The following is a 26,905-nucleotide window of genomic DNA, read 5'->3' on the forward strand; positions in this document are numbered from 1 at the left end:
CCTCTCTGGAGTACATGAGGACATCATAGCTCTCAGTCCTGGACTTGCTAAGGATTTTTCATTTTCACAAACTGATTGGACTGCAGCGTAATATAACATTTGCATATGCAAATTCCTAAACAGTAACAGTGTTGTACACACACACACACACACACACACACACACACACACACACACACACACACACACACACACACACACACACACACACACACACACACACACACACACACACACACACACACACACACACACACACACACACACACACACACACACACAAGGAATTTCATAGCCTTATAAAATCTGGCTCTTACCTGTTTGTTGTACTTGGACTGGCTGGCCCTGTAGCTGTAGTCAGAATACTGGTCTGAGCCGGTGGAGTTATCATCTCCCCCTGTTCCTACGAAGGTGTTTGTGGCAGGAAGATCCTGGACTGCCTGATGCTTTTGGGAGGCAGAGGGGGACTGAGCCTGCAGCTGGATGGATGGCAAGGGAGAGTTGGAGCGGTAGTGCCTGCCTATATCAGGGCTTCCTGGAGAATATGTAAGTGGCAAGTGAATCCTTGGGCTGTCGTTGACTCCATCAAGGTTAAACTTGAGACTTTTTTGAAGGCTGACTTCTTCCTCTTCGCCGAGAGGTTTTGATGACTTTTGGGATTTACCTTTCCGTCCTCTTTTGCCTTTACTGCTCTTTGGGCCCTGTTTAGGGGCATACAGGTCCTTTGACTCTTTCTTGCCAGCCTGGTAGCCGCTCTTGGCCTCACTCTGCATGCGGTGACGAATAAACACCACCACCACAATCAACAGGACGACGCCCGTCACGCCGGCAAGGCTGCCATAAACAATGTTACTGCGTTGAGCAGCCAGACCATTGTCAGGGTCGCCGGCGATGTCTCTGTCCAACGGCGTGTAGAGACTGTGCCCCACCAGTGCCTCCACTAGACTGACATTTGAAATAGTCTCATTGACATAAATGTGAACTAGGACGGTGGTGTGACGTGACGGCTTGCCCCTGTCATTCACCCGCACAACCAAGCGATGCAGCCCGCCATGTTTTCTGGACATTTCCTTGGCGAGAGTGATCTCGCCATTGGTGGGGGAGATGCGGAATAACTGGTAAGGATTTCCACCTGTGATGCTAAAGGCCAGCTCTGCGTTCGGCCCGCTGTCCAGGTCCTCAGCTTCCACTAACTCCACATGGCTATCTGGTGTCGCCAGAGGAGACAGGCGCCTGAAGGATGAATTGGACGGCTTAGTGACCACAGGGTCATTGTCATTCTCATCCAACACGTTGATGGTTACACCTACATATGAAGACCTGGGGGGCTCCCCTGCATCCACTGCTTTTAGGCGGAAGGTATAGCTGCTTTCCTTCTCCCTGTCAAACGATATGCTGGAGAGAATGGTGCCCGTTCCATTCTGAACCACAAATCTCCCCCCATCGTTCTCCACAGAGAGGTGAATAAAAGCATTCTCACCCTCGTCCATGTCCATGACTGTCACCATACCGACAGGACTAAGGGGGGGCATGTTCTCCAAGACCGAGAAGCTATAGCCACTTAGCATGAACTTGGGGTCATTGTCGTTGCGGTCAAGAACCTTTATCACAACAGTTGCTGTTCCTTTATGGCTTGGTGAACCTTTATCTGCTGCACTCACCCGGAACTCATAGTGCTCCTTATGCTCTCGATCTAGTGGGGTTCGGGCTCTCACTTCTCCTGAATTTGGGTCAATCTCGAACAGGCCCTTGATGGACGAGTCCCCCACAATGCTATAGACGAGTTCCGCGTTAGTGCCACTGTCTGCGTCCAAAGCCGTCACATCAACCACCCTCTCCCCTGGCTGATTTTCTTCTGGAAATTCTACTTCAAAAAGGGTTGGGGAAAATATCGGAGAGTTATCATTCACGTCAGTCACTTGCACCTTTAATGAGTTGGTGCTGGAAAGCGCCGGGTTGCCAGAATCAACAGCCACAATTTCCACACGGTAATCCCTCACCCTTTCATAATCCAGAGGGGTTGTGGTCTGTAGGAAGTACTTCCTCTTGCTGTCAGTGGAGGATTCACTAGCGGGCCGCAGCTGGAAGGGCACGTCCCCTGCCACCACACAGGTGACAACAGCATTCTCTCCCTCATCCCTGTCAGAGACCTGCACCAGAGCTACAGCCGTACCCACGGGCATGTCCTCCGATATGTTAGCCACTCCTTCGCTGTGAGTCACAAGACCAATCCCTCGGATTTCCACTGCTGGAGCATTGTCATTTTGGTCAGTCACCTCGATAGTTACGAAGGTTTTAGAGCTTTTAGGTTGTGGGCCCTTATCCCGTGCCACCACATAGAAAGACAGGCTGCTGATTTCCTCCCTGTCCAGTGATCCTTTGACGTATATAACGCCAGAGGACCGATCGATTCGTAGGAGCTTTGGCACTGGGTCTAATGCTTGGTGAAGTGTGTACTCAATTTCTCCATTAGGGCCCAGGTCGGAGTCATTTGCTTTGACCTACAATGAAAAAGAAGGTCTGTGGTCAAAGGTTTGAATCAAGGGGAACAATTCAGGATATGTGTGCAGATCTTTGTCAAATTAATTGTCATAATGATTATACAGTGTGTGTGTGTGTGTGTGTGTGTGTGTGTGTGTGTGTGTGTGTGTGTGTGTGTGTGTGTGTAAATGGTAAATGGTGCATTTATATAGCGCCTTTATCCAAGGCGCTTCACATAGATTGTGCATTACATTCACCCATTCACACACACATTCATACACCGATTGCGGCGGAAGCCTTGCAAGGTACCAACCAGCACATCGGGAGCAATTTGGGGTTCAGTGTCTTGCCCAAGGACACTTCGACATGTAGACAGGAGGAGCCGGGATTCGAACCGCCGACCCATGGATCATTGGACGACCTGCTCTACTTCTTGAGCCACAGTCGTGTGTGTGTGTGTGTGTGCGTGCGTGCGTGCGTGCGTGCGTGCGTGCGTGCGTGCGTGCGTGCGTACCATTTTACTTCCCCTCCCCACTGCATTCACTATTGAACTTTTTCAAAAAAGAATGGAGGGAGTTGGGCTAGAGAAATCCAAATTTTGACTTAATCAATGCATATCCTACTGCTATTAGATGACAGGTTACATCACATACATTTCAGAGCACTATGTGGCTATGTTATTAGTTCACTAACAGTGATGATGAATTTTAACTTTGTGTTTCACTCCAGCTAAGTGAATTTCTTCCAGTGGCCCTATCACCACAAATCAATAGAACACATATCAAATTAACATCAAGATTTAATTACACGTGACATTTAGTCATGGTAAAATACTTGCAGGACTGCAGCAGCATAAATAAATGAAACAAATAATCAAATAACCAGTGAATCAGGAAACAGAGAAAATGGGACATCCCTTAAGGACTAACTGTGGCCTGTATTACATAACAGTTTCATATCAGAGAGAGATCTCTAGCCCTCAATTTAGAGCAAGCACTTTTCCACTGAATATAAACTAATATCCAGAGAGAATTAATTTTATATCTATAAAGGGAGATTTTCTTGGATTTGGAAATAGAAACGCAATCTATGCATCTCAAGGAGAGAATTATGCGAAAAGGCTATTATTATTTTGTAATAAACTAGCTGAGTTATACTTCGCTCGGCAGCTGTTCAATATGAAATTCATAAGACTAGTGCAGACAACAGCACAAAATTATTTGCTTGCGATTAAAGTTTCAAACCACACTATTGCAAGTTGGTCCAAAAAGGAATTGAGCAAATGAAAATGAAAAAATAAATAATAATAATAAGCATGCAGCACATGACAGAAGTCAATGAAACACAGCGTTACCTGCAACACAGAATGCCCCACAGGACTGTTCTCGGACACTTCCGCCTCATATGTGGACTTCTCGAACTTGGGGGAGTTGTCGTTTGCGTCGGTGACTACCACTCTCAGCAAAGCACTACTGTAGCGCTGAGGATTTCCCCCATCAACCGCTTTAATGGTCAGGTCATAGGAATCCTTTAGCTCACGGTCCAAGCTGCCCAGGACGATGAGCTGGGGCAGCTTCTCGCCCCTGTCCTCAGCCACCTGCAAGCCAAACAAGGTTGCTGCATCTGGCCCTGCTGTGAGAGCATAGTCAGCAACCCCATTCCTCTCCGAGTCCCTGTCCGTAGCAACGGGTATGGAGAATAACGCCCCCATGTGAGTGTTCTCAGGGACAGATATGGTGAGCACGGAGGAGGGGAACTGGGGTGTGTTATCGTTAATGTCCTGTACCTCGAAGCGTCCCTCGATGAGCCGTGGACTCTGGTTCTGGATGAGATCCGTCACGGACACTTCAAATTCAAGGTAGCATGGCTTACCCTTAGGTAGCATACGGCAGTCCCTCAAGGTTTCCCTGTCCATAGGGACTTCCGTGGTGAAGATGTCTCCCGTCTTCCCGTCGACGCGAAGGTAAGGTGACCCAACCTCCAGCTTGTAGAGATGGCCTGAATCTGGGAGCCCTTGATCTGCTGCTAGGCTGCCTATGAGACTGTTGGGAGGCTGTTCCTCTTGGACGCGATACAGGATACTGGCTTCAGCCGAACCGCAGCCCAACACCAGCACCCACAAAAGCACTGCTCCCAAATTCAGATCCATTTCGTCCTCAGATGGTCTGCCTGTAAATGATAAACAAATCCACATTTAACTACTGAAAAACCACATCTTGACATTGTGACTGCAACATTTAATAGAAAGCACTTGCTCTATTACTAAATGACATCTTCAATGCTGACAAATCACTCACTTGCATTACATTGGATGTCACGCAGACGCAGTGCACATCAAAGAGTGATAAAGACAAAGACATTCAGCGATGGTTGAGAACCTTTCACCTCTCAGACAAGAAAACATTTTGGCTGCATGATCAAAACACAGTAGCAACTTAATTATACTACAGGACAACAACAACAACAACAAAATGAAGAGGACTACTGTATGTACCCAGACAGCATCACATAAGCTTAACACTGCATTTCATACACCAGACCAGGAGTTGGTAACAATGTAAGTCCGGAACGATGCAAGTTGGGAATGCATGCACGCCCCACCCAGTGGGGACTACCTATTGTACCTTTGTCAGAGTACTCTGTGTTCCTTTTATGCCAATATACAGAGTTCTGTGTAAGGCATGCCCAATTATAGAGTTGTGGCTATTACACCCCACACAATTAGTAGGCTAAATGCATCCTTTTAACTCAAAATTCAGACTTTTCATGTACTTTACTAGCAATGTTTCCTGTCTTTTCTGCATCCTACACTATGCATTGTTTTCATCTCTCACGCAAACTTGCAGGTAATTTGTTATATTACTTGTTACTAGAAAAGTTATGTTATTTTTATTACTTTAAAGAGAAGAGAGTCCGCACACAGGTTTGCTCCAATGGTGTTTTCTTTTATTGAAACGGACGTTTCGACCGCAGGCGGCCTTCATCAGGTGATTTTAAGTATTTTAAGTGTAAAACAGGCATAATATACAGTACTTATCAAAAAATCAAACTCTAAAATGCAGACGCCCTGCAAGCACAGTGCAACAGTTAGCAAAGAAAACTATTGCAGCCATTTAGTTTATTTTTAGCGTTTCCAAATGTTATAACAATAGGTCAGCATGTTCTTTTTTTCTCTTTTTTCTTTTTGTGTCTTGGAGCTGTAAGGAATACGTCTTTTATACAAATTTCATTTTGTGGAAATATCTAGAGAGTTCAGACAGAAAACAAGCTGGAGGGCCAGTATGCATTATGGCAGCAGAACAATCAAATGTAGATCTGATACAAGGACTTCATACAGCCTAAGAGACTCAATATTACAGAACATTCCTCGACATCATTAAATGTCTGAGGAAAGCAGGAAACAAAATCCAACAGAATAGAACATGTCCTCGAACACAAACCTATACGGATTTGTCAATGTGGCGTCTGGAGACACAACACAGGTCCCTGAGGGTGTTCCAGGGAGCCTCCAGCTAAATTAAGTGTTTGGAACCAAATGGACCATTACAGGGTTCCATTTGTACACTCTCAGAGTGGGATTTTATTTTCTTTATATTGTATATTGGGGTCTCAGCGAAAAACTGTTATTACATTTGTCATTAGTCATGCGTCGCCTAATGCATATGAAACTGGGAGTCCATTAAATAAAAAATGATGATAAAGGCCTAAACACCTACTGAATGACTATATACTGTACACTGTAGGTCAGTGGTTCCCAAAGTGGGTTCCGGGGACCCCCAAGAATCCTTGGGGGTCCCCGTTGTCACTGCTAGAGCCGTAAACATCTTCTCTTATGGGGGTCTCTGGAATATATTTTTCAAATGGGGGTCCGCGGGCTAATTACTGTCAATTTGGGGGTCCTTGACAATTAAAACGTTTGGGAACCACTGCTGTAGGTCCCTTACTGGACAGGACCAAGTTGAAATTTGAATGACGTATATCGGTTAGACTTAAAGCATAAGCCATAAGTCGGAATAACGCGCCGTCGGAATAATGACAGTATGACACTGACCCAAGCCTTTCATGCGGAAGGTCGTGGGTTGACGTCAGCAAGGGCATGCAGTGGGTTCAGATCTGAGCGCCCGTTTCGCATGCCATCAATGCATTGAAAGGGACACAAATCATGTTTAATCAGAGCATTCAATCCTCCAGTAGACCCGTCTACTGAACTACCAGATCTCAGTATGCATTCTGTGCGGTTGATCACTGCTACGAGCGATGACGCGCGTTGTCTACGTGGCCGGTTAATACTGATATGAGGTTAGGGGACTTACGTGGCCGGTTAGGACTGAGGTTAGGGTTAGAAATAGGGTTAGGGCCTGGGCCATGGCTCAGTGGTCCAGGCACCTTGGCTGGTAATCCAGTCTGGCAGTGTGCCGCGGGTTCGACTCCCGATCCCGACGGCCTTTACTGCATGTCTTCCCCCCCCATCTCTCTCCCCATTTCCTGTCAGCCTACTGTCTGTCCCTCCATAAAAATATAAAATAAAGGCGAAAGCCAAAAAAAAAAAACATTGAAAAAAGAAATAGGGTTAGATTTAGTTTTGGGGTTATAATGTCGGACGACGCGCGTCACCACTGTCAAAGCAGTAACCGTGATCAACGCAGAACACAACCTACTGAATTTCTCCAAAACATCACAATATAATGTTGGAGATGGTTGCGGTAGGTCAGTAGACGTGTCTACTGGAGCATCGAATGCTCTGATTAAACGTGATTGTCACTTTCAATACATTGATGGCATTCGGATCCGCTAATCTGAGCCAAGTCTGAAGCCTGTCCTGACCTGGATGGGAGTCTCCAGAACGGATGAATGACGTGTACACTGGTGGTGGTGTTAACTGAACACTGAGGATTTCACAGTTCATAAATGTCATGAACACCCAAGATCTGTAGATGGAAGACCCACAAAGAAATAAAGGCATTCCTCTTCACGGAGGATATTAACTGGGGGCCTATCCTTTATCATTATCACCTCTCTAACAGGGGGGGGGGGGGGTATCCCTTATCACCTCATGCAGCTTACATCAATGCGCAATGCAGGGATTTCCATCTCTGCTCCGTTGTTATTGGCCAATTTAAACACTGTAATGATTATGTTTGATTCTTATGCTGCCATGTTTCCCCATTAATTACTACCCACCATTTTAGCATATTCTTTGATTCATATTCCCTGCAGCTAAAGAATTCTGACTTTTTCACGCTGCAATGGCTTTTTGACTGTAATTATCTCCTATGCGTGAAGAGTTCTATGGGTAACTTGAAATAGAAGCAGATAGTTTATTGAGGTGAAGTTTCTTATAACAACCTTTGCGCAGCGTGCGTGCGTGCAGGCGTGCGTGTGGTGTGTGCGCACACAAAAGGGAGAATGTACAGTACGTCTGTACATACAGAATAAAATCCATGTCAATTTAACTGAAAAATGCAGAAATGGTACCACACCACATGGACCTGCACACCCGTTGGAGTTAAAACAAACACTGGGTATTTTACGGTGTATAATGAGGTGATTTTAAATTCTGCGTAAGCTCTCTGTACTGTACAGACTGCAGGCTGGAAGCCCCTTCTGTGTATTGTGTGTGAGAGAAAAACAAGTCTAAGAGAATGTATGAGCGGACAGTGCATAATTTAAAACTTGAATCAATATATTTTGTTCTGCTCCTTGCATGAAACAATGTTCAAAAGAAGGACAAAGCAAATGTGTTACCCTAGACAGTAAAACAAATATATAGAAATCCAATCACAAATCCAACTCCTCTGAATTCGTTAAAATTGGAAGTGCAGGTTATTGATGTACTAATTGCTTGGTTATTGATGTGTCCCCTTTACATTTGTAGGGGAGCCACTCGTCGATTTGGCTTGAACAGTGTGCGAGCGTGTGTGTGTTTGTGTGGTCGAGAGAGAGAGAGAGAGAGAGAGAGAGAGAGAGAGAGACTGCAATGAGCAGAACACAACCAAGTTTCTGAGAGCTGCCTGCACTGACATAGAAACATGGGACTGTAATTTGGCAGCCATCAAAATGCCGCAAGTCACAATCCTGAATTAGGTCAAAGGCATTAACCAAGATTATGCTAAGCTAAATCAATGTTCATTTAAGACATAAAATAACACTATGTACTGTACATATATACAAGCATGAATGCAGTCACAATTATATTGATATAAAATGACTGAATGCCATTTACATCTATTAAACATATTACTTAGTGAGTATTGTTTATTATTATCCACATTGCTTCCTTTATGAAAAGTATTGCATTGCTAGCATTAGTGACATGATCGTTATGGTTGACACGCTCATGTCTTACAATTGGCACTGTGCCCGTCTTCCAGATGGCAGTGTGCCTTGCAGCAGCCATGAAGTGGTGATCTTTGTTTACATTAACAATTGTGTTCAATTTCAAAACAGACCTGACTAAACATTGAAAGCATATGTTATGGCCTTCAGAATCATACCACATTTCTGATCAGTCCAGTAGACCATTTAATAAAACACTAAACAGCCGGAGGGAAATCTTGCACACAACGAACGTAGTGCATTTTGTGTTGAAGGGGAAAGTCTCCCCTGGGGATGTAAGGGTTCCTTGCGGCACTTCCTAGAATATGACTTTGCAATGTTCACTCCCTGGGCAACAACATGAATGAATCACAACCACCGACATAGTCCAACAATGGCCCATATCTGAGCAAGCTTGTTCTGCAAAACTTCACTGTAAACTCCTTGGTGTTTGTTAATTTATCTTGGAGAATATAAAATGGGTCCAACATTCTCAAGAGTTAATTTAGCCCTGAGGATTTTTTTCTTGGTTTAACTGTGGAGCTGGTGGACTTTAACACAGGTCTTACCGGACAACCCATTTAGGACTGAAGGCAGATTCTAAAAACTGACCTAAGTTTTCTGAAAAATAAATTCTGAAAAAATAAATAAATTCTGAAAAAATAAATAAATTCAATTATGTTATATTGCTATTACTGTACATAGCAGGGATCTCTGATAGCATACTGCAGCTAATGTAATTCACTCAAATGGGTCTGGGTGATATACTGGGTGATATACATGGATTTAAAAACCCTGAACATCAAAAGGATGATAACAGAGATGCACACCACCTGGCCAAAAGCCAACTCAACAAGGCAGTCAAAGTTGCTAAGTCCCTTTGCAAGAGCAGACTCTGTCAACATTGTCTCAGGGACGCTGTGATCATTGCTCAGCACAAAACTCTTCACAGCCCAATGCCCAGAGCCGAGCTGCTCATCACACAAGTGAAGGAATGGAAACATTCCTGTCTTACCTGGGACCCTCAGGTATGGCGCAGACCAGCTGGCCCAAGCATTCAATCAGAATCGTGAACAACTTCCAGAACAAAGCGGCTACAACGTTAAGCACCAGGTACAGTGCAACTTTAGAAGTGTCACACTCATTCCTCAACCCCCGGGCAGTTTGCCTGCCGGGCAACTCAGTCAGTAGAAGATGAAGTCACCAAGTGCCAAGACTTTGTCCGGGAACATTAGAACACCCCCAGGCCAGGAGCCCATTTGTTGACTTTAACTCGGCACTGAACACCAGCATTCTGAAATTACTTTATAATAAATGTTTGAAATTGCCACCTCGATTTCCGGGTGGATCTTATGCTTGGCCCAGACATAAGGCAGTTCATATGGTGGAGACATCGATATCTGTCTGAACAGAACCCCTCCCTATGTGTACTGCATATGGGGGGGGGGGGGGGGGGGGCCGAATTCTCTACGTAAACTACTGATTACACATCCAGCCATATGTCTATCAAACTACTCAAATTTGAGGAAGACAGTACTCTGGTGGTACATAAATATGCCTACATAAAATATGCAATGTGGAAACATTTTATACACATAGGTCACATTTGTCAAATTCAGAATCATTATTCCAAAATTAATATACCTGGTCATTATACAGTACATCATCCATTTAGCATTAAAAAAAATCAGCTGTTTACCAAGTATCTAAATGAAAACGTAATGACTGTGTCTAACAAGTCCCTGGATTTTTATAGCAGTTACAACCTTTTCGTAAATGAGCAGCATAGCAAAAATAGTCTGTTTACAGTCATGTTCAAGGCAATGACCTTTAATCAGCCCTGATATGAGGGGCCTGAAAGGAAATACTTTTAACACCTTGAAATGAACGGGCCGTGAATAATAAATTGTTTTAGGTCTGACTTTATTATGGATGGTGGAACATGCATTACATTATTCATTACATTATTTATAAGCGAACAATCTGCAATTTATGCTCATCATACTTATTGGTCTATATCTAATGTAATAAGAGTGCAGACCCAAAGATCAATGTGTCACTGTCCATGCAATTATGGTTAAGTGTAAGCCAAGCACAACATTTTACTTTCCAAAACAGATCTCTTCCCATCATGATGTTGGCATGTCAAGGTGACCAGTATGTTACAAGAGGGTAACAAGACAAATGTAATTGAATGAGCTATTACCAATTTCCCTCGTAACATATTTCCAATTTCAAATTATTTATAAAGCCACCAACCAGACTGTCCTTCAGTAAAGACTCTCCAAACACTCATTAAAGGTAATAACATTACAGTCTTTTGCAAGGAGATAATTATTATGATCCATTTATCATTGAAGCCTGAGCAAAACTCTACTGCCATCTTTAAATGAATGGCACATTCCACCCCATCATCATGCTTCGAGTCCTCTCCACACTTTAAACTCCCAATGAAATGTATTCAGGTCAGTCAGCTTGGTGTGAATTATAATGATTTGGAACGCAGAATATTACTCACAAGTTGTCACAACACTGATTATTATTATTTTTTAAATTAACAAATTGCAATGAGAGTAGTTTTGTTTACTTCTATAACACGAAATCAATGATAGCTAGCTAATACAGTGTATATACTGTATATACATTTCCCCTGATAACGCAATACAATCTGATAAACTGGTGTGTATGCTTTGATTACACAAATATACTGCATACCAACCAAGCTTTATGTAAAACTATAGGCCTATTAAATTGAATTGTATGTATTTTGTGACAAAATGTTACACAGAACAGTATGCCAGAGCTGTTCAAAATGTCATATCCTAGTTCTAGTAAAATTACTGCATTAAACAATTGTAGGATACTTTGTAATAGTTAATATTATTCAAGCTCTATAATTTATGAAATAGTATCAGATTTCAGAATATTTCTGAGCATACTGAAAAGAATAGTATGACATTTAATCCAGACTGCCAATTGATGTTTTGGTCAGTAGCAACTACAACTCAAGGTTGTATAAAGAAGTTTGATGTGCAAAGTTGCCCACAATGTAGAATGAACTAAGTGTATTCTGTATTCAACATTTTAACCTTGGCATCCCAATGTTAAAGGACCATTTTCAATCCATCTTCATATAATTGGTCCTCACTAATGCTCATCATAAGATGGCACCATTTCTGTCTTTTCACTCTGTGTCTCAGAGCAGGGCGTTGGACAGTTCGGGTCTGTTCATTTGAAACAAGATATCAAACTTATTTCTTATTAATGCAAGAACAATGGCTTCTATTTCAGCATGCTAACTTTGCAGGAAGAGAAAGGCTGTAGTTTCCATTAGCTTGGAATCCCCATCCATGATGTCATTGGTAGTTTCTGAACTGCTCATAGCCTACCAATAACATGCATAATGAGTAGAGAGAAATTGTGCCATCTTATATTGATCATTAGTGAGGCCAATTCTACTAGAATAAGGTTGAAAATGGGTAAATTGCTCCTTTAAACAATAATATATATTACACAACAACAATATAACATTGTATAAACCAGCGGTTCTGAACATAATCTAAGGCCTGATTAGTTCACGCAGGTGTTGAGCGTGGAAAATAGCTGATCTAGATCGGCTATGTTTGGCTTGTGACACCATCATACGATACGACCAGACTGTAATAGCCTATACATGTCATTGCTTCATGATCACTTGAACCCCATCAACTGAATCACATTAAGATCACATTACGCATGTGGGAAAAAGAGGCTAGAAATAAAAAATTAAATAGAATTCTGAAGGGAGAAACCGTAGCAGAGATTAATATTGAATCAATAATTTATTCTATAAGTATTAATAAGTACTATAGCTGTCAACTTTTCAGCGATGGAAGCTGAGGACAAACTAAAATGTGTCCCGTTTTGCAAGCAGACTATAACATTTTCATGCAAAGTAAATGATGCGTGCCTGGCCTGGTTACTATAGAAACAGACAAGATGCTAAGTGAGGAAACAGTGAGTGACTGCATGACATTCAGTCTGTAGACTAGTCCCTTCGACAGCTATAGCAATGATATGTCAAAAATATTGTATGCATACCGTCAACTCATTGATTCGAACCGCATGTTTTGTTTTCACAAGAGAAAAAAGGTATCTATTGTGCTCCTTTGGTCCAAATTGAGCCGATTACAGGTGAGATATAATCTTTTCCTTATTGTTAGTGACTCATTGGCGTTTAAGCACCATTAGACTAACCAGATTTTCCATATCTCCTCTGAGATGCTCTGATAAACTCAGATTACAGCTTCTTGTATACAATGCAAGCCAATTGATGTCCAGCTTTGACACATAATGGAATGCATAGATCTATTGATTGCCTCAATATCCAGACATGTAATCAACAGTCAACACTGCCCTCCCACCACCATCATGCAACAGGTTATGCAGTATCACCTCAGTTTTGGCTTGTGTATTAAACTGTACAATTAAGTACAAAGGCATGGTGCAGTGAAATATAATGCCTCATTTATTCTTTGTTGACAATATCATGCGACGTGACATCATGCAACCAAATTAACATATCTAATTATGATTAAGTGTTGTCTTACAGTATGTCTATGTGGCACCTCTGTCGAGCTATACATCAAATATTGTATCACCAAAGTTTAAATCAGGCTTCAGTCGGCCTATGGATCATCCATTGACCTAAATAAAAAGTCATAGGTCTATAAATAATTTACAATAGACAATCAAATGAAGTGTTCTTGGTCAAGTTGTCTACATTACATTTGTCTGCATTAAAAAAACAACCCAACTATTAGTAGCCTATACATTTTCAGACAGGCACAACACATTTTCTGGAATCAAAGGCTACACTAGGCCTACATTCTGCTTTGATGGCCTGGTGTGGGAGCATTGGCAGACGTCACAAATGAAATGCAGAATAAACTAGAGCGCTGTAAAATGTTACCATTGAAGAGTGCCAACATTCAGTGCGTCCCAACCTCTCACCAAAGGAGAGAATAGATGGATGTGATGGTAGTACATGTACAGAATAACCTACGAATTGTAACAAATGTATTTCTGATCAGTCTACAAAACTATGGTGGTTAAAAATTAATCTTTTCTGAACTGTCATTTGAGCAAATGCTCAAATCTTTATGTCGTGAAATGCAGCGTTTATGATTAGTCAAAGAATGTAATGCAACACGGTGGTGGATATAGGCTATACCAGATGAGGCAAATGGCTCAAATTTTCTGCTTCACGAAATCAGATTGCAGGAATAATTAAATTAACAGATCCCCATCCCTTAGTAGGCCGGCGGGCAAATTATGATTGTGAAGCGCATATGCACTTAAATGAACAGACATGAAGTGATTCCACATACACCTTTAAGTCGGTTCTATTTAGCTACTCGTCTCTTGATGTGCTTTTATTGCAGCGTGTCTTATCACTTATGCCATCACTCTCCCCCATATGGGTCTGCCGGTCTAGCCTAGGCTACTTAATTGTCCTACATCACAACCTGTAACATCGAAGAAACAGGATAGGCTATAGCCTGCCGGCTTGCACACAAGCTCATCATAATACCGAGGAAGTTGTTTGAGGAACATTGCTGTAGGTCTACAGGTTATTATAGCCATATATAGACTTTAGAAAATATTTTCCAAATCGAACTTGGTGGTCCATCTGTCCACCTTACAGTTTAAACATTCCAAAAACAAAATAACCAGTTAAACCAGTTTTAATTGATATTGCCATAATTTCAATACCTGAGCCAAAGACTTGTCAGAGAGCGCTCTTGTCGGTAATCCGTCCGTAAAGTGATATTTCTCCCGGTGATCTCCGTGTCCAACCCTCCAATCGTCACCTCAGTTGTAGGCTATTATCAAAATAACTTCAGCAGGGAGCAAATCCATTCAAAACGATTTATAACTTCCCCATTAAAATTGTGCAATCCATTCGTGGAGTCGTTTGGCAGCCATCCATATCGTTCAAAATAAAATCTTTGTCCATAAAAAAAAAATTGCAGGCAATGACCGGTTGTGTCAGATTCGTTTATGATATCGTTGCAAAAATAAACGCGTTATTCCATCGAATAACCTATTGCAAGCCATTTTCAATTCTTGGCGGATCGTTGCCAAGATATGCACTCTGGCACATCCCCGCGGTCCAAGTTTATCAAGCGTTTCGTGTCTTATAAGGAAAGCGCACTCTAAGGACGCACTGACTCCTCTAAGAACATTTTAAATGCAGCTTGTGTTTTCCCTCTCTCTCTCTCGCAAAATAAAGACCCCGGGTCTGAATGCGAAGCCCAACTGTAGCGTTCGCTGGGAGCAACTGATGAGAAACTGTCGGTAGGTTACTTGCCCCCTCTCTACAGTCCGCTCATCGGAGCGTGGGAGGAGGTGGGGCTCCCCGGCCGTCACCGCAGCACAGAACTTCACTCGCATTCCTTATACCTCCAGAAAAATCACTGGAGATTATTTAAAACTTGTCACCATTCCAGACCTGTGCATTAAAAGACAGTCGCACTGAGTCTGACACTGACATAAGGTCAACAAAGGCTTAGTAGCCTATATTATGGGCAGCAACACTTCCGAATGTTTCTTTTTAGCTGGATATTGTGCGAGATCGGTAAAAACAGAGAGCCTATATGATTCTTAGCCTAATCAATGTATTTATCAATCCTATGCATAATGTATGTAGTAGACAGATACCCTATAGAAAGTAAGATGCACGAATACATCACTTTGGTTGGTTTGGAGGATTCCATTTATCATCGTGGAATCTGGGTCTGAGAGTGAGTAGCCTATGTGAGCGCTACTTACTCATTTGGCGCCACCCTCCGGCAATTACTATGAGTGGGGAAAATAATTTGGTTGTCTCAGCCATCTCGGGAAATTAGGAGAATTGATTGTTAACGTTGTTTGATGTTAGAGCAGTGCATTTTCAGTTTGGTCTCTTGCCAGTGAGGAAATTGGCCTCTAATCCTACAAAACAAAGGCTGCACCTTGCAGGCTCCTCGGATACAATCAGTGAAAATATCAGTTCAAACTGCAGTGTAGCCTACTGTAGGCCTATGCATTGTTCACTGCAATAAATCAGCTTCGTCATTAGTCACTCGTCAGTGAACAAAGGCCACCATGTACAACCATTACCCTCATAGTTTCCACCTGACAGAGACACTATAGTGTGATAATAAGCATTAGAAACAAACCAGAAGCAATACGTCAAAACTTACAAGGTTTATCACAAAAAAGAGCCTTCGGTAATGTTCTCTGGAGAAAACATGATTTCCTGTCATTCCATGGCCATTCTAAAGGAACAGTTTATCAGAGAGTTTCTTATGTGATCTTCGCTACTCCTCCTGTCTCTCATTAGCTGCAAACTCACAGCTGTTGGGTTACCTCTCCAGGGCTCCTATTAAGGGCTGCCACTCAAACTCACAGTATCCCCGATCCAATCATGTCAGAGCTCCCGCCCACACACAGCCACATACATATTCGAGTTTTGGTGATGAGCACCTGTTATAGAGTTCAAATATAATACAGCAGTTAGGCTATCTCTAAGGATGGATGGAATGGAATAACAACATATCCTCTGGTTTAAGTCAAAGTCATTAAATTCCCCCTTACCAAACATGGATTGTTCTTATCTTAAACCAATTAAATAAAAGCTCCTTGACGACATTTGAAATTATATTCTTTCTCTACAATATGGACCACTTACTGTAGCATAATAGAAAATGTAATTCTACATTCAATTTCAAGTGTGGTGTGTTTGGGGAGCAGAAACTTTCAAGCCTCTATCTTCCAAAAGCATAAGTGGTTGATTATGGTTATTTTTCAAAATTAAACTCATCATTGCAGCTACCTGACAAATGAGTGCTGAGAGAATAGAATAATGGTGTGCATATCACACCATTATTACTATTAACAAAGTGTCCTTTTAGTTCACAAGCCACTATTATTTTTGTTCTACAGGCACTGCAGGCCGTATACATACTGTAGGTTCATTATTATAATTTTCAGGATATCTCATTATATCCTAAATGTCTTTTCTTTTTTCTTTAATCCCACAATTTTTGTAACCCAATTTTTCTCCCAGTGCCAACGCCTATAAGCTGTAATGCTGGGCGCTACTCTCCCTCTGCCAACCTTGAACTGAGCCGTTGCTTCGTTCAATGCATGAGAAGTGAGCAGGCCACTTCTTATCACCTGACAGGGGGGTTTCGCAGTAGGACAGCGCGTGGAAGATTATTCCAACCAGTTCTTTTCCCCTCCGTCAGGCGCCCCGGCTGACCAGGGGAGGCAGTATAGAGACCAGGAATACTGCATGTTTTTTGTGAGGGTACCTACCCACACGGGGAGAACATGCAAACTCCACACAGAACGTCCCTTTCGCCAACCCCTATAGGGTATGGGTGCTGATGACACAGAGGAGAGAACACGCCCCCAGCGCCCACAGCATCCCCGGCAGGAATCAAACCCGGGACCTTCTAGCTGTGAGGTGGCACTGCTACCAACTGTGCCACCGTGCCTCCTTCATATCCTGTCTGTTTGTGAAATGGTCAAGTGCTATACCACAATGTGCAAACTAGAAAAGTTCTCTGCCAGCCAGCCAGGCCTGGTTGCCTATAGACAAATCCACAGGGGGGTGCCCTGGGCGCGGCCATTACTGAGGTGAATACCACTCATTTTCAACATTTTACTATGTCATTAATATACCTTAGAGCTGAAATAATAATAAAAAGTCCCCCCATTCTGTGTTTCCTAGAACTGGAGGTCTGAAAAAAACCATTAACATTGTGAAGTACATCTTGATGACATCATCAATTTCTATCTTTGGGAATAATTTAACTCTTAAATGGACCCATAAGGGTCCATTTGGTTCCGAGCTATAATTTATCTGGGGACCACCTGGAACTCCCTCAAGAACCCCTGGGGGTCCCCGGACCCCAGTTTGGGAACCACTGCTGTAGAGGCCCCTCAACATCACAGACGTGTGGGTACGATTGAATGATGACCTGTTCGACCGTTATTGTCGACACGACTCACAAGACTTCCCAATTCAGAGGGGAAAAAAACATTTCTGAAACCAACAGTGATTATACAACTTACTGTTGAAGACAAGAGAAATAGGCCAAAATGTGAAGTGGCCTGCATAGCGCCACCATGAGGCTGATTTGGAAAAAAAAGGGTGAAGTTTATTCCTTGGCCTACTGAGAGCACAGTACACTCCCAGGAGGCAAAGGTCATTTCAGTACACTCCCAGGAGGCAAAGGTCATTTCTGCAATGAACAGTGACATTTGTAGCTCTACATTGTTTAGAGTTGCTTGATTCAAATTTGGGGAAGATCAGGGGAGAGACAATTGTAGCCAGTTGGAATGGAATTTGAAAGATATAGTCAGACAGAAATAGTCGTATCCTATATGGGGAGATGCATCATAGAATCCAGTTATAGGCCAAAATGTGGAGCAGGCCATTATAGGACCACCATGAGGCCAGTTTGAAAAGAAAAATGCCTCTTTCTTCCATGGTCTTATGGGAGTGTGCTTGCAAAGTTTCACGCCAATCTGTCCAACTGTGTCTGAGTCTGAGATTACCTGTGCACAGCCGCACACACGCGCACGCACACACACACACACACACGCACGCACGCACGCACGCACGCACGCACGCACGCACGCACGCACGCACGCACACACACACACACGCACACACGCACACACGCATAAGGGGTGAAAACAGAATGTCCCACCAATGACCATTCAGGTTCGGTGGAGATCATTACGAAGCCAGAACTACTTGCTGTGCAGTTAGAAATTAGAATTATAATTATTTTTCAACCTTATATTCTGAAATGAATCTTGTTTTGTGCAAGCTACGGACAGGACATGCAGGATGAGATACTGTCTTGTTTCATCTTTTGATTAGTTAGTTGAAAGCGTACAGTTCTGTTTGATTCCAGCCCGCCTTTCCTGGTGGCCATATCTGAATGAGTGATGAAACGGGAAAAGGTAAGGCCAATGAATAAAGAGAGATGTGATGTCTTCATCTGCACACAGTACTGTATCTGACTAATAGTTTGTTCCATGAATATTAAATTAGAATCAGAATGTCTCACATTGTTATTTAATATGGAGATGACATCACACCTCCATATATGGTCACGCCTCGTGACATCACGCCTCCATATATGGTCACGCCTCGTGACATCACGCCTCCATATATGGTCACGCCTCGTGACACGTCACGCCACCATATATGGCCGTCTCCATATATGAAGATCACGACACTGACCTCATCTAACCCTGGATAACCATACATGGAGAAGACTGGATCATCACCTAGATCTTGATATATGGAGCCGGCCAGCAACTCTACATCTGACCTCAAACCCTTAGATCTCCATATATGGAGCTGCACTGTTCTTACATTCCATATGTTGATCCTTCCCCACGCGTCCGTCCTGTTCTCATCATTCCATATGTTGATTTGACATCATCAAACCCTGTACTAAATATAATAATATCATAATAATTAAATAATTATTAATAATAATAATAATAATATATTTCTAATACTACTATAATACTTCATAGTACGTCAAAATACAAAAATAGTCGCTCAAAACGCATCACAGTTGTAAGAGACTTTCTGCTGAGGAAATGGATCTGCTCATGCGTAAAGTGAAAGCATGCGAATGTATACGAGAGCAGCATTAATAATGTGATATAGCCTAATGTCAGGAGACGTAGGGGAAACAAAAGCTCTCTTAGTTCTCACTGAAACATCTAATGGAAACAAGAGGTGGACTACCCGCAGTGGCCTTGCCCCTGTTCCTCCAGTAATGTCTCCTCATTTACACAGAGACATCTGTGTTCTTGACATAACTTAATAATCCCATGTTCGTCCTCTTAGTTAGGTTCTGTATTTAAACCACCAAAAGTCAGACAATTCATAATATTGTGCTATTGTGTAAGCAGGATATCAGACTCAGTACCAATTTAGTGTTAATCAAAGTCCCTGAAACAAGAACAAAAGCAGCAAAGATATTCAAAATTAACAATATCTCCATGTTGCCCTAAACTATCAAATGAACTAAATAACAGTACAATTGGTTTCCTTATGGTAGCTCGTCTGAGGAGACTTAGAGATAATATGTTCATAATGCTGTCAGATGGTGCTACAGAAAAATGAATTCAATTGCATGTGTGTGTGTGTGTGTGTGTGTGTGCGTGCGTGCGTGAGAGAGAGTGTGACTGACAGCTACAAATCTTAACAACAAATATAAAAGTGAGTTGGTTAATTGCCAGTGATAACATCATGTTATTGTTAGCAGAGGCACATGAGGAAGTGTGTGTGAATTCTATGATTCAAATTATGTTTTCACTATTACTTTCTTTGGTAAAGCCATAATAGTATATCACATCAAGCATGAATTTAAAAAATACACTACATCTGTCTCTGTCTGTCTGTCTGTCTGTCTGTCTGTCTGTCTGTCTGTCTTTTTTGTTTTTCTATTTTTCATAAATCAAAGTGTTAAAGTGATGAAGGTGCTACCAGCATGAAAAAATCACACCTGTGTGAAGTTAGTGGTGCAACTCCGTGTGGGGGTCCCCGGGGGGTCCCCAGAACTTCCAGACCCGCAGGAACGCGGCCAGGGTGCCGGCCCGGTTTTGGCGAGCCGCCCCGCATCCGAAACGATCGAGAAATGACAGAGTTACCGTGTGGGGGTCCCAAGGAATCCCCGGGGGGGTCCCCGGAACATCCAGAACCCCAGGACTGTGCCCAGGGGGGCGGGCCGGTTCTGGCGAGCCGCCCCGCATTCGAAACGGTTGAGATATGACAGAGTTACTGACTGTGGGGGTCCCCAGGGGGTCCCTAGCTCTACTGTACTGTACTGATACACCTGAAATCATATATACAGTTAATATGTATGTGTGTTAGGCTGCACAACAGTGATTTGAAAACCAACCAGATGCTATTTTCGTGCTCAGACCCAGGAAGCCAGGCAGCCAGGCAGCCAGGCACACACAAAGCTACTTAAGTGGTTGTACCACTTAAGAAAGAATTTATGATATGGGACCAATTTAGCCTTTTTATAATTCACTGACAGACATAATTCATCTCAATACATAATGAAATAGTGGGCAAATTCAGTAATTTAATTAATAAACTAGACTTTGAAATAAATTCATAAATTATTTTCTTTATATAATATACTAAAATACATGCAATAGTAATTCATGAAGATTTCCAAACTATTCACTTATGTCTTTAAGTGAGGGGAAATATTTTATACACCTTACACAATAGCAAATTACCTCATATCAATTTAAATTGCTATGACACTTATCTATTCATTCCTATATATAAATATGCAAAGACAAATATAACGATTGAAATGATATATGCTCAACAGCCTAATTAGCACTATTAATTTCTTTGGTAAAGTGTTACAGTAAGTACTTTCCAAAGATGTAGCCTATTTAGAGCCTATTCTTGAGCCTATTGTGATTTAGGAAACATTGTACATTAGGGAAAGATATGCATCTGCTGAATGTAAATGTACTAACAATGTATAACAATAAGAACCATAAAATTGTATGTCTGAGTTATATTAAAGAACTACAATAAATACTGTATTGCAGACCTAAAAGAGATCCCAAAAGTAAACAAAAAGTAATCAAACAAAATATTGTAATCTTCTATTTTCCAAAAATGAAGTCATCAGATAAGGCAATTTGCATTGCTCAAAAAAAGAGGGGAAAAATCCTCACCCAGCCTTCAAGTCAGGAGGCCACAGCAGGTTTCCCTTTGTCCAAAAGCTTTGAAGCGATTCAAACACTCAGAAATGTTCCTTGACCAAACCTTTCATCTTCCAGATCCAAGTTTTCCAGCCCAACTACTCTGTGGTTTATCAATTTCAGATTATGATTTAATATTGGCCTTAAAAGAGTCTCTTTGACAAACCACCACCAAACACTCTTTTTGATGCAACAGTTTTCCGCCTCACGAAGGGAGGGACCTTCGCACAAAGGAGCGACTTTTGCACGAAGGGAGGGACTTTTTCCCTATAGTTTTAGACCGCGACGGCGGGGTGCCGTCTCAAGCAGACTTGAGCCACGTGAGAAACCACCAAGCAAGCTACAGCGAACGAGTTGTCGTGTTGAGTGTTGCAAAGTTCGCTTGAGACGACTCAGCCCTGTTCGATGTTTCTGGTATAGCTCACTTCCTGGAACAATTGCTAACATGCAACAGATCACCCTATGATCAAACCTTGTCAACAGAAAATTAATACTACACAGGACTGGAAATTTTCTTCACACATTTATGTGGCACAAATGCACCTCCTTGTTCATGGATAATTAGAATTGTTGCCCACCCAGTTCTCTAGTTACCCGCAAAGCTCAAGTGTCCGACACCCAGCTTCACTGGAACAAAAAGAAGAAAGGAAACAGGAATTTTAATAATTTGTTCTCATTTTTGGGTTTGTGTATAATTTCATTCCATGTCTGAAATCTAGCTTCACTAACACATTCCCATTGTGGTCCAAAAATAAACAAGCTGTCTCTGCGTTATTGTCAGGGAGGTGTCTCTGTCTGTATCGTTTGCGACAGTCAGTCACTCATATATGATAGTCAGTTTCTAGCGAAAATGTAACTAATTAAGTAGCAGTAACAATAGTAAATACTATAGTGTTTTCTCTCAGTCAGTTGATTCTTCATATCCATATGAGTGAAACGGCCAGGATGACATGTTTATTTTTCAAACACAGTTATTATATGAGGCGATCTAAAACCCCCTTAGGGGATTACAATGCAAATAAAAACGACATGAACCTGTGGATTTGCGCCCTCTACCGATATTGACATCAGACTTCGGTGCTCTATTATTTCCACACTCACTCCAGAGGGCCACATTGCATATTACTGTCGTAGCAAAAATAGTCGATCTACAAGCTCAAAACGAGCTTGTAGATCCGCAATTTTTGCTATATTTGAATTTAAATCTTGAATATTCTTTTGCTATTTTTGAATTGGAATCCTGAAAGGTAACCTATTTATTTAATTTCAAAGGCATTTAGTTATTATTAGTTATATTAACTTTATGAACTACATACAAATACATGTAACATTGGACATAAATAATACTATATTTTTTATTTTATTCAGACAGCCAGCAATAGGGAAAACACTCCCAAAACTAGATAAAGTGCCTCTAAGGGACACAGGTCTACACCAGGGCAGGTCAGGTTGTGGCCTCCTGGTGGTGCTAAAATAGGCCAATGTGAAAAGGGTGGCATTTCTTCTTACGCCTTGGATGGCAATTGGATGATTTGAGGCATTTTGTTCCAAAAATGTGTTTTGCAAAAATCCACCTGTTGGTGGCGCTATAACAGACCAATGTGAAAAGGGTGGGATATATTCCTCAGCCTAGTAGGAAAGTCTGTGAAAGATTTCACGTAAATTGCACGCTGCGTTCATGATTTGAGGCTTTTTGTTTGAAACGGGACAATCCTGCAAACTTTGAAAGTCAATGTTAGCCAATTAAGATGGAATATGAAATATCGGACAGATCCGGCTTGAACACATGACTATATTGTGTAACGATTTGTGGGACTTTCAGACAGAATCTGGAGGAGTCATTTTTTTTCCTTTTTAATAATTATTTTTATCCCACGATTTTGTAACCCATTTTTCACCCCTGTGTCAATTATCTAATGTGATCCTGGGCTCTACACACCCTCCGCCAACCTGGGGAGAGCAACGGACTTGAACTCATACTTCCTTCATGCATGAAAGAAGTATGAGTCCAAATCGCTCCTTTACACCTGACAGGGGAGAGTTTCCCTGGTTGGACGTAGCGCATGGAAGGAACACGTTATTCCAACCAGTTCCTTTCCCCTCCATCAGGCGCCATGGCTGGCCAGGGGGAGGCAGTTTAGAGACCAGGATTACTGCATGTTTTTTGTGAGGGTACCTACCCTAGGGGACACGGGGAGAACATGCAAACTCCACATAGAAAGGCCCTTTCGCCAACCCCACCTCGGGTATGGGCACTGATGACGTGTAGGGGTCCCCAACATCCAGACCCCCAGGAACGCGCCCAGGGGGGGGCGGCCCGGTTCCGCCTCGCGTCCGAAATGGTCGAGAAATGACAGAGTTACCGTGTGGGGGTCCGCGGGGGGTCCCCACAAAATCCAGAACCCAGGAACGCGACCCAGGGGCCCCACATCTGAAACGGTTGAGAACTGACAGAGTTAAGGTGGTTGGCACACTGGAAAACGCTGTTAAAAATCCGAAAACGCGTCCAGTGTGCAGGGACCTTTACCGTGTTGCAGTTGTCCGTGCTCGGACGTACAGACACAAAGACAGACACACATACCGGTAGCTGTGTATTGGAGCAGAGGCACCGCTCAAAAAATAATGGCTCTTAAAAGGCTTGTTCCACAAAGAAGCTTCACTAAAAAAAGAACATTTTATTTAGTGAATGGTTCTTCAAGTTCCTCATGAAAAAGCTTTTTTGTGTCAATATTCTGACTCTATGGTTCTTTGAGGCACCGTAAACCACTGAAATCCTAGCATCCCAATTTGGTGGCTGTCTTAATAGGCGAACATTCAGCAAAAATAGCCAATATACAGTACAATTAGCTATTTTTGCCGAAGAGATTTGGTGTAGTGGAGAAAAAAAGAGAGAACGAAGCATATTGGTTGATATATAAGGTTTAAAAGGTGTTCTTTAGGGAATCATAAATAAATGGTTCTTTAAAGAACCTTGGTCTGAAGGGTTATTTGTGGAATCAAAAATAGTTCTATAGGCCCTAAAAAATTTGCTTAAATCAAAACTGATTCTTCAGAGTGATGCCCTAGAATCTAGGCCAGGGCATCACTCTGAAGAATCAGTCGGTTCAAGCACATGCACATTTCTTCTGTCTGTAGGTTGATCGGTTGCAAGGGGATTTATTGTTGCCAGGGCAGCACGTGAATATTGTGTGGGAGGTTCAAGAATCATCTTTTATTTTGAAAATTTTATATTTTTCAATTTCTGAAAAATGAACATTTGAGGTGGTTTCTTCCCGACAGCAGAGTTGTAATTACAGCTTAATATATAGGCTTCACTTGATTATTACTTGATTCTCTAAGCCCGTCTTCTAGACAGTATCGACGTGTCAAATGTTGCTGTCATCTCCACCATTTAATATATTCTGGCTGAGAAATTCCTTACAAAACTGACACCAGCGTAAACTGCCATTCAAACTGCTTAATATTTCTACAGTGGTCATTGGGGGTGCCCTTTCTACCACTGTAAGACGTTTGGGGAAATTGGGCACGACCGTTAGGCCTAAAGTGTTTTTTATGGGCCACTGCCAGTATTGGAGGATCAACCTCTTTATCTGCTGATAGCATACAAAGTTTTGTGGTGCTCTATGAAAACATTTGAGTTATTTTCCTTTTTGTAGAAATCCACACTTTCTATAATATTCATTGGCTCACGGAGGCTTCATTTATTTTAACTTCAAACTTGAATTCAATATATTGGTCCACAGATTGTGCATAGACAGTTTCATGCAGAGTCTTTCAATCGTCCAACCAGGGAAACTCCCCCGTCACGAGTTCAAGTCCGTTGCTCTCCCCATGTCCCCCATATATGGGGACTAGGTTGGCGGAGGGTGTGTAGAGCCCATCACATTAGATAATTGACACAGGGGTGAAAAATGGGTTACAAAATCGTGGGATAAAAATATTAGAAAAAAAAATAGTGCCCCTCTTTGGTCAACAGGAGTGAGATTCTTTTCTTTGCAAGGTTTTATTCAAATCGAATGGGTCAGTACTGAACTGAAAAAACTGGCAGAAGCATACAATATGGTGCTTATATGGTGCCCTCCTAATGATCCTATTGTAATCAAGTTTTTAACAGAAATCCCAGAAATCCCAGAAATCCCAGAAATCCCATTTAAACCTTGTCAGTCTGTCATTCGAACTTTGAAGGACCAAGCATAGCCCACTATTGTTAACATCGTTCCCATTTTATCCATGTATTGATGTGTACTGTATTAATGTACGTGGGAGGTCTGATGAATGCATGGTGCAGGAATAAAGTGGGCTGCTTCACTGAGGTGCAAAGGCTTAAACAAACAAACCAGATGTTAGTAGTAGAGAGGTAATGACACATGCAACTAATGGTTCCTTTCAATGCATGATAATGGTTCAGTTCATTTGGGTTCACAGATCAATTTGGGGGGGTGGGAGGGGACTTGAGAAAGAACATGTTTCATTTCATTGTCAACCAACAACCAACTCTGTCATAGACATACAGATTAATTTAGTCACTCTTGTATCTTTGTGATTCCATGGCCTCATAGTGCCCCCAAAGTGCCAAAATGTCCATTTGCAAGAGATTTCTCAAAATCGAAAGGGTGCATTAAGCACATCTAAGCATGCACATGCATTCTTAGATGATCCCAACTATTTAAATGAGACCATGACGTTTACTAATCAAACGAGCAAATGGTGCTGCAACACAAAGAAAGAAAGAAAATCTATCTTCCTTCTAAATCCATGCTTCTTCACAGCATACTGGTACTTTACATACTGGTACAGATCGAACAGAGTGCCCTAATATGCCCAGTATAAATTCCTTAACATTGTCTGTATGGAATGATGAAAATGCAGCTGCATTTGCATTTTGTTGATTCACAAACATGTTTTTGTTTGTTATTCAGGAACGACGTCTCCGATCCACTTGAGGTAGGGCGGATTTCCCTGGTCGATTGGCAGGCTAATGACCTCGGCCACTTCATATGGGTGGTTAGAGCGGACATATTCAGTAAGAGCAGGCACCTTAGAACTTCTGGTCTTGATCATCAGCAGCACTTCACTGTCCTCCTCAATCTTACCCTGCCATTCATATACAGATGTGATGGCAGGGACGATGTTGACACAAGCAGCCAGCTTCTTCTCCACAATAACTCTGGCCAGGTCTCTTGCCACCGTGTCAGTGGGACAGGTGACAAATGCTACAGAATACATACCGGAGGTATATGTCTCAGATGCCATGGAAGATACAATTCCATGGAAAATGACAATTTTCAAAAGTCCAACAATTCAAGCAAAG

General features: G+C 42.2%; 1 protein-coding gene across 2 annotated transcripts in view; it reads right to left on the minus strand.

Moving 5' to 3' along the window:
- Positions 1-26,905, minus strand: part of pcdh1a (protocadherin 1a) — a 201,714-nt gene that overhangs the window by 89,080 nt on the left and 85,729 nt on the right. The window contains exons 1-3 of one of the 2 annotated variants that reach the window (XM_079508460.1): positions 16,023-16,149; positions 3,836-4,650; positions 318-2,501 (exon numbers count right to left, since the gene is read on the minus strand). In XM_079508460.1, the coding sequence (XP_079364586.1) occupies positions 318-2,501; positions 3,836-4,630 (2,979 nt within the window). In that variant the 5' untranslated portion in view covers positions 4,631-4,650; positions 16,023-16,149. Of the gene's footprint in view, positions 1-317; positions 2,502-3,835; positions 4,651-16,022; positions 16,150-26,905 lie in introns of those variants that run through there. The other variant, XM_079508461.1, reaches the window with a different exon arrangement.

Source organism: Electrona antarctica (genome assembly GCF_951216825.1).
Source record: "Electrona antarctica genome assembly, chromosome: 8".
Taxonomy (NCBI): domain Eukaryota; kingdom Metazoa; phylum Chordata; class Actinopteri; order Myctophiformes; family Myctophidae; genus Electrona; species Electrona antarctica.